We start from the raw sequence: 12,571 nt of genomic DNA on the forward strand, positions 1-12,571 counted from the left end.
AGCATGAGGGGGAAAGGCAAGCTCAACATGTTGGATGATCCATGACAATATAATTTATCTCAGATGTAAGAAACTATAACCCATTACGTTGTCTTCTTTTTCCAACGTCAACTCTTTAGCATGTCATATTTTAATGAGTGCTCACAATCATAAAAGATGTCCAAGATAGTATATCTATATGTGAAGACCTCTCTTTCTTTATTACTTCCTATTAATTGGAACGATGACCAAAACTATGTTTGTCAACCCTCAACAACTTTTATTCATCATACTTTTTCTATGTGAGCTCATTACTCTCCATGAGATCCATATGATCTCTTTGTTTCTTTTTATTTCTTTCTCTTTTCTTTTATTCACTTAAGATCATGGCAAAATAATCAAGCCCTTGACTCAACACTAATCTTTATTATATAGCTCATGGACTCGATTACATAGAAGGATAATAAAGCAAAACTCACAACTAGATCATACTAAGAAATTTTATTCTACTAGATCAAGATATTACCAAAAGGATTGAACTAAGAAAAACGATTAAAGATAAAGGTGATGGTGATATGATACCGGGGCACTCCCCAAGCTTGGCAGTTGCCAAGTGGAGTGCCCATACCAGATACTCAATTCTTCTTTGTTGGTGGAGACGGTGGTGTTGTTGATGATGGATAGTCGCACATCGAGCGTAGGAGATCTTCTAACTTGCGGATAATGCCCTTGAGTGTGATGATATGCTCCTTCAACAAAATATTTTCATGTGTGAGATACTTATTTTGTATACGAGCTAACTCAATCATCTTGAAAGCTTCGATCTCTGTTGGGGTAAGAAGATTGTGATCAAGTTGAAGGGTGTCTTCTGTTGCTGGAACTTGATCCCCCATGGCTTTCTTGATCCCATCATCCTTGTTGATCTCCATGGGTTCTTCTCTCTTCAGCTCTATCTTCATTAGCCAAGCATCGTTGCCCTCATGGTTGGAGGAGGAGGGAGACGACATAGTGCCTGGCCTTGACAACCCCGACAGAAAACAGCTCGAAACAAAGACATAATATTTTTGCGTGATACAGGAGTCAAAACCCCGGGAGATTATATAATGAATTTTTACCGACCAAAATACGTGTCGTGTACGAAAACAGAGTCCGGAGAGCACACGAGGTGCCCACGAGGTAGGGGGCGCGCCCAGTGGGGTAGGGCGCGCCCTCCACCCTCGTGGAGCCCTCGTGTCCTTCCCGGACTACTACTTATTTTTTATTTTTCTAAATATTCCAAAATGGAGAAATATTGCCTTAAAAACTGTTTTGGAGTCGGTTTACTTACCGTACCACATACCTATTCCTTTTCGGAGTCTGAAACGTTTCGGAAAGTGTCCCTTATGTATTCCTCTGGGGTTATGGTTTCAATAATATTGGTTTCAACATTTATGGGATTACCTGAGATATAATGTTTGATTCTTTGACCGTTCACCACCTTCGGATTTGTGCCTTCGAAGTTGTTGATTTTTATGGCACCGGAACGATAGACCTCCTCGATAACGTAAGGACCTTCCCATTTAGAGAGAAGTTTTCATGCAAAAAATCTTAAACGAGAGTTGTATAGCAATACATAATCACCTACATTAAACTCACGCTTTTGTATTCTTTTGTCATGCCATCTTTTAACTTTTTATTTAAACAACTTGGCATTTTCATAGGCTTGGGTTCTCCATTCATCAAGTGAGCTAATATCAAATAACCTCTTCTCACTAGCAAGTTTAAAATCATAATTGAGTTCTTTAATAGCCCAATAAGCCTTGTGTTCTAGTTCGAGAGGTAAGTGACATGCTTTTCCATAGACCATTTTATACGGAGACATACCCATAGGATTTTTATATGCAGTTCTATAGGCCCATAATGCATCATCAAGTTTCTTGGACCAATTCTTTCTAGATCTATTAACAGTCTTTTGCAAAATTAATTTGAGCTCTCTATTACTCAATTCTACTTGACCACTAGACTGAGGATGGTACTGAGATGCAATTATATGACTAACATCATATTTAGCAAGCATTTTACGGAAAGCACCATGAATAAAATGTGAGCCACCATCAGTCATTAAATATCTAGGGACTCCAAATCTTGGAAAAATAACTTCTTTAAGCATTTTAATAGAAGTGTTATGATCAGCACTACTAGTTGGAATGGCTTATACCCACTTAGTAACATAATCAACAGCAACTAAAATATGTGTATATCCATTAGAGGAAGGAAAGGGTCCCATATAGTCAAAGCCCCAAACATCAAATGGTTCAATAACGAGTGAATAGTTCATAGACAGTTCTTGACGTCTACTAATATTACCAATTCGTTGACATTCATCACAAGATAAGACAAACTTACGGGCATCCTTGAAGAGAGTAGGCCAATAAAAACCAGATTGCAATGCCTTATGTGCAGTTCTATCTCTAGCATGGTGTCCTCCATAAGCTTCGGAGTGACACTTGTGTAGGATTTGTTCCTGTTCATGCTCAGGTACACAACGTCTAATAACACCATCTACTCCTTCTTTATAAAGATGTGGGTCATCCCAAAAGTAATGCCTCAAATCATAGAAGAACTTTTTTGCTGGTATGTGAAACTAGGTGGTATAAACTTAGCAACAATGTAATTAGCTTAATCAGCATACCATGGAGCAGTATGAGAAGCATTTATGACATTTAATTGCTCATCAGGAAATCTATCATCAATAGGAAGTGGGTCATCAAGCACATTTTCTAACCTAGACAAGTTGTCTGCAACGGGGTTCTCAGCCCCTTTCTATCAACAATATGTAAATCAAATTCTTGTAGCAAGAGAACCCATCTAATAAGTCTAGGTTTAGCATCTTTCTTTTCCATGAGATATTTATAGCAGCATGATCAGTGTGAATAGTTACTTTAGAATCAACAATATAAGGTCTGAACTTATCACAAGCAAATACAACTGCTAAGAATTCTTTTTCAGTAGTAGCATAGTTTCTTTGAGCATTGTCTAGAGTTTTACTACCATATTGAATAAAATTTAATTTCTTATCAACTCTTTGCCCTAGAACAGCACCTACAGCATAATCACTAGCATCACACATAATTTCAAAGGGTAAATTCCAATCAGGTGGCTGAACAACAGGTGCAGAGATCAATGCTTTCTTAAGTATTTCAAATGCTTATACACAATCATCATCAAAAACAAATGGTATATCTTTTGTAATAAATTAGTCAGAGGCCGAGAAATTTTTGAGAAGTCCTTAATGAACCTCCTATAAAATTCGGCATGACCAAGGAAACTTCTTATACCTTTGATGTCCTTGGGACATGGCATCTTTTCAATAGCATCAACCTTGGCTTTATCAACTTCAATACCTCTTTCGGAAACTTTATGCCCCAAGACAATGCCTTCATTAACCATAAAGTGGCACTTTTCCCAATTCAAGACAAGATTAGTTTCTTCACATCTTTGCAAAACTCGATCAAGGTTGCTCAAGCAATCATCAAAAGAAGATCCATAGACGGAAAAGTCGTCCATGAAAACCTCACCAATCTTTTCACAAAAGTTAGAGAATATAGCCATCATGCATCTTTGAAAGGTAGCAGGTGCATTACATAAACCAAAAGGCATACATCTATAAGCAAAAGTACCAAAAGGGCATGTAAAAGTAGTCTTTGATTGATCTTTGGCTGACACAGGTATTTGAGAGAAAACAGAATAACCATCTAGAAAGAAAAAATGTGTATGTTTGGATAATATTTCTAGCATTTGATCGATAAAAGGTAAGGGGTAATGATCCTTTTTAGTTGCCTTATTTCATTTGTGGAAATCAATTACCATCCTATAACCTTTAATTATTCTTTGAGGAATCAATTCATCTTTATCATTAGGAACGACGGTAATACCTCCCTTCTTAGGGACACAATGGACATGACTTACCCATTGACTATCAGCAACGGGATAGATTATACCTTCCTCAAGGAGCTTTAGTATTTCCTTTCTTACCACTTCTTTCATTTTAGGATTCAGCCGGCGTTGATGATCACAAACTGGTTTAGCATCTTCTTCCAAATTAATTTTATGTTGACATAGAGTGGGACTAATGCCCTTAAGATCATCAAGAGTATACCCAATAGCAGCACGGTGCTTCTTCAGAGTTTTCAATAATCTCTCTTCCTCATGCTCTGAAAGGTTAGCACTAATAATAACAGGATATATCTTTTTCTCATCAAGATAAGCATATTTAAGAGTATCAGGTAACGGTTTAATCTCAAACACGGGATCACACTTGGGTGGAGGAGGATCCCCTGGGATTTCAACAGGTAAATTGTTTTTCAGAATAGGTTCCTGTTTAAAGAATACCTCATCTAATTCCCTTCTTTCATTCATAAACATATCATTTTCATGGTCTAGCAAATAATGTTCTAAGGGATCACTAGGAGGTACGGCAATAGAAGCAAGACCAATAATTTCATCCTTACTAGGTAATTCTTCTTCACGGTGTTGTCTACTAAATTTAGAGAAATTAAATTCATGAGTCATATCATCTAAACTGACAATAACAACATCCCTTTTGCAATCTATGGTAGCATTAACACTGTTCAAGAAGGGTCTACCAAATATAATGGGACAAAAACTATCTTGTGGGGAACCAAGAACAAGAAAATCAGCAGGATATTTAGTTTTCCCACACAAGACTTCAACATCTCTAACAATTCCCATTGGTGAAATAGTATCTCTATTGGCAAGTTTAATTGTGACATCAATATCTTCTATTTCAGCAGGTGCAATCTCATGCATAATTTCTTTGTATAAGGAATGAGGTATTGCACTAGCACTAGCACCCATATCACATAAGTCATGATAACAATGATCTCCTATTTTAACAGAAATAACAGGCATGCCTACCACAGGTCTAGGTTTATCTTTAGCACAGGGTTTAGCAATTCTAGCAGTTTCATCACAGAAATAAATAACATGCCCATCAATATTATCGGACAAGAGATCTTTAACAATAGCAATATTAGGTTCAACTTTAACTTGCTCAAGAGGTGTATATGTTTTAATATTGCTTTTACAAACTACAGTTGAAGCTTTAGCATGATCCTTTATCCTAACATGGAAAGGTGGTTTCTCAACATATGTAGTAGGAACAATAGGATCATTATAAGTGACAATATTTTCTTCAACTTTAATAGGTGCAGCTACTTTTACTTCTATGGGAGGATGATATTTAAACCACTTCTCCTTGGGGAGATCAACATAAGTAGCAAAAGATTCACAGAAAGAAGCTACTATCTCAGAGTCAAGTCCATATTTAGTGCTAAATTTACGGCAAATATCGGTATCCATAAAAGATTTAACACAATCAAAACTAGGTGTCATACCTGACTCCTTACCATTGTCGAGGTCCCAATCTTCAGAGTTGCGTTTAATTCTTTCTAATAAATCCCATTTGAATTCAATAGTCTTCATCATAAAAGAGCCAGCACAAGAAATATCAAGCATGGTGCGATTGTTATCAGAAAGCCGAGCATAAAAATTTTGAATAATCATTTTTCTCGAGAGCTCATTATTGGGGCATGAATATAACATTGATTTAAGACTCCTCCAAGCTTGAGCGATGCTTTCTACTTCGCGAGGCCAAAAATTATATATGTAATTGCGATCACGATGAACAAGATGCATAGGATAAAACTTCTGATGAAATTCCAATTTCAATCGTTTGTAATTCCAAGACCCCATATCATCACATAGCCTATACCATGTCGATGTGTCTCCCTTCAAAGATAAAGGGAAGACCTTCTTATTAACAACATCTCCGGGTACACCTGCAAGCTTAAATAATCCACAAACTCCATCCACATATATTAGATGCTCATTAGGATGTTTTGTTCCATCTCCTAAAAAGGGATTAGCTAGCAGTTTTTCTATCATACCCGAAGGAATTTCAAAGTAGTCATTTTCATTTTCAGTATGTTTAGTAGGTTGAGGAGCAACTCTTTGCTCTACTGGTCGGGGTGAAGATACCTCGAACAAGCCCCTCAGAGGATTACTTTCCATAGTAACAAGTGACAGTAAATTTCAGCACACTATATAAATTTTTCCTTACCAAATTCCACCTACCAAAGGCGCTTCACTCCCCGGCAACGGCGCCAGAAAAGAGTCTTGATGACCCACAAGTATAGGGGATCTATCGTAGTCCTTTTGATAAGTAAGAGTGTCGAACCCAACGAGGAGCAGAAGGAAATGATAAGCGGTTTCCAGCAAGGTATTCTCTGCAAGTACTAAAATAAGTGGTAACAGATAGTTTTGTGATAGAATAATTTGTAATGAGCAACAAGTAACAAAAGTAAATAAAGTGCAGCAAGGTGGCCCAATCATTTTTGTAGCAAATGACAAGCCTGGACAAACTCTTATATAGAGAAAAGCGCTCCCGAGGACACATGGGAATATCGTCAAGCTAGTTTTCATCACGCTCATATGATACACGTTCGGTACTTTGATAATCTGGTATGTGGGTGGACCAGTGCTTGGGTACTGCCCTTACTTGGTCAAGCATCCCACTTATGATTAACCTCTATTGCAAGCATCCGCAACTACAACAAAAGTATTAAGGTAAACCTAACCATAGCATGAAACATATGAATCCAAATCAGCCCCTTACGAAGCAACGCATAAACTATGGTTTAAGCTTCTGTCACTCTAGCAACCCATCATATACTTATTACTCCCCAATGCCTTCCTCTAGGCCCAAACAATGGTGAAGTGTCATGTAGTCGACGTTCACATAACACCACTAGAGGAGAGACAACATGCATCTCATCAAAATATCAAACGAATACGAAATTCACATGACTACTAATAGCAAGACTTCTCCCATGTCCTCAGGAACAAAAGTAACTACTCACACAGTATAAACATGTTCATAATCATAGGGGTATTAATATGCATATAGGATCTGAACATATGATCTTCCACCAATTAAACCAACTAGCATCAACTACAAGGAGTAATTAACACTACTAGCAACCTACTAGCACCAATCCTGGACTTGGAGACAAGAATTGGATACAAGAGATGAACTAGGGTTTTGAGAGGAGGTGGTGCTGATGAAGATGTTGATGGAGATTGCCCTCTCCCGATGAGAAGAGCGTTGGTGATGACGATGGCGGTGATTTTCCCCTCCGGGAGGGAAGCTTCCCCGGCAGAAGAGCTCCGCTAGAGCCCTAGATTGGTTCCGCCAAGGTTCCGCCTCGTGGCGGCGGAGTTTCTCCGAGAAGATGGCTTATGGTTTTCCCATCAAAAGACTCTATATAGCAGAAGATGGCCACCGGAGGGCCACCAGGGGGCCCACGAGGTAGGGGGTGCGCCCAGGGGGGTAGGGCGCGCCCCCCACCCTCGTGGGCAGGGTGTGGCCCCCCTGGAGAAGTTCTTGCTCTCAGTATTTTTTATATATTTGGAAAACATCTTCCGTGAAGTTTCAAGACTTTTGGAGCTGTGCAGAATAGGTCTCTAATATTTGCTCCTTTTCCAGCCTAGAATCTCAGCTGCCGGCATTCTCCCTCTTTATATAAAAAATACTGAGAGCAGAAGATGGCCACCGGAGGGCCACCAGGGGGCCCACGAGGTAGGGGGTGCGCCCAGGGGGGTAGGGCGCGCCCCCCACCCTCGTGGGCAGGGTGTGGCCCCCCTGGAGAAGTTCTTGCTCTCAGTATTTTTTATATATTTGGAAAACATCTTCCGTGAAGTTTCAAGACTTTTGGAGCTGTGCAGAATAGGTCTCTAATATTTGCTCCTTTTCCAGCCTAGAATCTCAGCTGCCGGCATTCTCCCTCTTTATGTAAACCTTGTAAAATAAGAGAGAATAGACATAAGTATTTTGACATAATGTGTAATAACAATCCATAATGCAATAAATATCGATATAAAAGCATGATGCAAAATAGACGTATCATGGAGATCATGAAGGTGGATCTCAACACCGTGTCGCCAAGGAAGAGGCCGTGGTTCGAGAAGATGCAGGCCGACATGCTCAAGTTCGACGACGAGTGATCTCATGGCGGCAAGCGCCATCCTTTTTTTGTATGCCGGCAAGTGTGCTGGCATGACCACGGGGCTGCGATGGCGTGGTCGAACTCAAGTCCCACCCCTTTTTGTGTGGTGGCATGTGTGCCGGCCGCTGGCGAGTGCGCAACATGAACGTGTGGTGATATTTTTTGAAGCCAGCATGGTGCCGGCAAGAGACATGGCTGCTGTTATGATCTATGGCCACGGGCCTTTTTAAAAAATTGAGTGCGGACATGAAATGGATCGGCGTGTTAGGTGCACCGCCGACCCAAATCTAAAACAGGGCGGACACCGGGTGAGCGGCCGACCCAAACAGACAAAAAAGGACAAAAGTGTCGTCCATTTGGTTGGCCCATTGAAGTTGCTCTTATTATAACTGTTCCATAATCTATGTTAAACAATATCCAAATGTGCATATTTAGGTAAAGATTATGAGGAAAATTAAAAATCCTAGTAATATTTATCAGCACAACTGCTTCATCCTCAACCATGGTTTTGGGTACCGGGCGGAATTTTCGAATACCGCCCGGTATCCGCGTTTCTCGCCACCCCACGAGAAAAATATGTACCGAGCGAAAAGATTTGAATTTAAACTCTAATAGTTAGGTTCGGAACTTTCGAAGAACAGTTAGGCATCAGTGGCGTAGTGGTAAACGTGGCCTTACTTATTCTTCCCTGTGGTGCAGTTAAAAATACATGGGGCTGGACTGATTCGATCTTGCAACCTCAAGGCACGATAAGTTCATATAGGAGTACGAGCTAACCACTGCCCCAGAAGGTCGATTGTTGGCGAAAACGAGTCCAGATGCAATCTATACATCATTCAGAGTTTTGAATTCAAAATTCAGATTTAAATTTTGTCCGAAATTTTTTCGGGATTTCGCGGTTACCGCGGTAACCGGGAATTTCGGTGCCCCACGAGAAAAAAGGTGCACTCGGAATCCAAATCCTTGTCCCCAACTGTACTAGCAGGCCACACCAGCGTGATCATCTCTCCATATATGGACCACATCCAGGCGGCACAGGCCAGAGTTACTTAGAAATAGCACTAGACTCTGCGCAAGATCAGTCTGCTGCCAAAGAAGCGAGCGAGATGGCCCGGCTCCTCTCTTTCGTCCCCATCTCCCTCCTCCTGCTAGCTAGCCTCGCCGCCGGCGCCGGCGCCGCAGCAGCCGCGGATCCAGGGGAAGGGGGCCCCAGGATCAGCACACAGTACGCGAGCGAGGAGGAGTCCCGGTGGCTGGACCGCTGGGCGGAGAAGCATCTGCCCCACGGGCACGGTTCCGGCCAAGCCATCGAGATTCAGCCGGGCAGCGACGAGGAGTCGGCGCAACTCAGCCGCATGTTCCCCGGCAACGCCTACATCGGCCACATTGAGTATGACAAGGACCATCCGTATGTACCCTCCTTCTTACACCCATCATTCATGCGTGCCCACTTACTGAATCTTGCTCCGCTTGCTTTGCTACCACTCACGACCATACTGAATTTCGCTTCTGCTGTGCAGCTTTGGCAGAATCGTGGTGGATGCCTTCCACTCCAAAGCTCGCCAGGCCAAGCCGAACGATGATCCGCAGAACCACGAGGAGTCCCACTCCCACGCCGAGGTAGCTAGACGATGAATTCGGCGCGTATTGCATCAGTGATTCAACTTGTCTTGTGTTAATCCTTGTGATTCTCTTCGCAGCATGACGTGAAGGATCTTTAGGAGCGTTGGCACCTAGCCGGTGAGGCCGGCCGGCCATATCCATGACCTTGTCGATGGACGGAATAACGACGGATGACTGAGGAGTTCATTTCGTGCATCATTAGCCTGTTTTAGTAGCTATGGGGTTTGTCCTCAGAGAGATTAGTCGAGTCGTTGTCTACTGTCTAGTAGTAGTAGTAGTAGTAATTCTGGTTTATTCTGCCGTGTGGTGCTCTCCATTTGCAATTTGTCTTTGTTTAGCTAAATCCATTTGGTTATTTAGAAATATCTCTTAGTACTTCTTGGATCTAGATTCCATTAAAGCAGATGTAAAATCATCTAAAGAACCGTAATCAAACCCATACTGCGCAAAAAAAGACTAAATCACACTGCTTCCTCCGTATAAAGTTCATGTGGGACAAAATTTGAATAATGTCAAGTTTTTGGGACCGAGGTACGTAGTACACAACAAGGAATACGGAACATGCAGTTTTTCATTATTTGAAAACATGGTGCAGGTTCATGAAAGAAATAAATAACGGGTGAGAAAAGAATTTCGCATGCTGCGAAATCAAGCAAATATTGATGGCCAACCCTTTTACCGTGAAACAAAGAATCGGTTTCACTTTCAACTTTGTACTGGCGAGCAAACGGAAGCCACATGTGCATTCAACACACACTTTAATTTGGCTGACAAGTGAGAATCCGGCCAGCAGCAACCGTCTGGTAGTACACTACTACTTTTACTGAGGTCGTTGAGGCAGACGCTCCATGCATCAGTTTGATCGATCACACCAAAGTTGAGGTAGCACCGGTAGCTCATGCATGATCACCCCCCACAAAGTGTGTGGGGTTTTGTACTGCATGCAGCTGATCTTGTAGTTGTTGGAAATATTAACACCATAATGATTAATCTAATCCACGAGTAGATAATAAACATAGCAATCACAGTAGTATGCACTTCATACCGATACCTAAGCATGTGAGCATGTATAATACATAGGACCGAAACATCTATGAACACAACATATACGGCTAGCACATATGAACAAGCAAATCACACAAACATCTATAAACACAACATATACGGCTAGCACGTAAAGTGTGTGGGGTTTTGTACTGCATGCAGCTGATCTTGTAGTAACTTGTTAGGGCATCTAAGCCAGTAGGGTTCGACCTCGGAAAGAGTATTGATTGAAGTCATTGTTTAGTAGTAGTAATTCTGGTTTATTCTTCAGTGTGGTGGCCTCCTGCAAGTTCCTGTAAAATCCATTTTGTTATTCAGAAAGGTCTCTTATTACTTGTATATAATCTAGTGAAGCAAATGTGAAATCATGTAAAGAGCGGAATGAAACACCAAGCGAAAAAATACACTAAACCACAAGGACGAGGATTTACGGCAAACAAGTGCGGGGGCACTCAGGCCCCTGGTGCCAGCTTTTTATTTTGGCTTCCGATTTTCAAAGTTCTATATCTTTTCAATGAAAATTTCAATGAAGTTATGTTTCATATTTGTGTTTCTCGCGACCAACGCTTTGAAATAAGATCCATTTTAAATATATTTTGATGACTTTTGAAAAAATGTTAAGTTTTAATGTTTGAAACTTAGTACGAGTGACCGATAAAAATCAACTATTTTGTGTCTATGACCGACAGAAACAAATGTTTAAAATTATATCTCTGAAACTTGATGAAACTAGGCATTTTTTTGATGCAAAAGCGGTAAGTTTCGTCATCGAAACTTAATACTTTTTGAAGGATTTTCGTTTTCACTGCGATCTCGTGCGGGATTCATCTACTTCACGAACCGCGAGGCAAATCGAGTGGACGATAGAGCTTGGCAGGTGAGTGCCCCTGCGAATATCCGTAAATCACTATTTCAGCTAAATTTTATGAAATTTGACATTGTACGAGATTTCAGATATATTAAGGCCCAACCGACCCTCCAAGGGCACCTCTAACCGATCCCCAATAACTGGTGGTTAAAAGGAGTAAAAACCCGGTTTTATTTGTCTAACCGGGACCTAGCCGATCCCCGATACTCCATAGTGGAGGATAAATTATCCTCAGCCGCCTCCACGGCCCTAATTTTTACTCCATCATGTGGCAACTGAGTAAAAAAGAGCCCCTCTCTTCATCTTCCTCTCCGCCTCCTCTGCCTCCTCTTCCCCCATCCTCGCCGCTGATCAGCAATAAGGATCCACGCCCGCGGCGCCGCATCGTTGTGCCACGCCGCCTCGCCTATGCGCCCCCACCCGCATCTTCCCGAACCTCCCTCCGCCACGGCAGCCGCAGAGGACATACCTAGGCATCCGCCGGCGAGCATGGGGGATGTGGGTGGAGGAGATCACCGACCGGGAGACCCACAAAAAAAGTGGCTCGGGTCGTTCCACACGGTGGAGCTCGCCGCCCTGGAGTATGACCGGTGGCATGATAGGATCCACGGCGCCGTGCCGCGCCTCAACTTCCCGTGGGGGACGGCCCCCGCCCTCCTCGTCCCGGTGGCGCAGGGGGGTGGTGGATGCGGCGACGGCTCGGGAGGACCGAGAGGCGGCGAGGTACATGGCGAGCTCCGCCACCAGCACCCTGAGGTCGTGGAGGCGGAGCAGGCGGTCGACTGGAAGGTCATCGTCATCTCCGACGACGAGGCCCAGCTGACCCTCTAAGGCTCTTGTTTTTGAATGATTTTTTTCCAAAAAGGTGCTATAATGACATGTTTTGTACTAGAACAAAATTTGAATCTCAGAATGCCAAATATTTTTGGGCGGAGGTAGAATACAACAAGGAAAACTGTACAAGCAGGAGAGAGAGAGAGAGAGATGGTGG

At 42.2% G+C, this 12,571-nt stretch overlaps 1 protein-coding gene across 1 annotated transcript; it reads left to right on the forward strand.

The window, feature by feature from the left end:
* The first annotated feature begins 9,079 nt into the window (after window positions 1-9,079).
* LOC125555425 (uncharacterized) lies at window positions 9,080-10,035 on the forward strand. The gene is made up of 3 exons (XM_087517734.1): window positions 9,080-9,453; window positions 9,566-9,665; window positions 9,746-10,035. The coding sequence occupies exons 1-3, from the start codon at window positions 9,152-9,154 to the stop codon at window positions 9,764-9,766; spliced, it is 423 nt and encodes a 140-aa protein (XP_087373860.1). The 5' UTR covers window positions 9,080-9,151; the 3' UTR covers window positions 9,767-10,035.
* The last annotated feature ends 2,536 nt before the right edge of the window (window positions 10,036-12,571 follow it).

This window comes from Triticum urartu, chromosome 1A (assembly GCF_056163025.1).
Source record: "Triticum urartu cultivar PI428250 chromosome 1A, HENAU_Tu73, whole genome shotgun sequence".
NCBI lineage: Eukaryota > Viridiplantae > Streptophyta > Magnoliopsida > Poales > Poaceae > Triticum > Triticum urartu.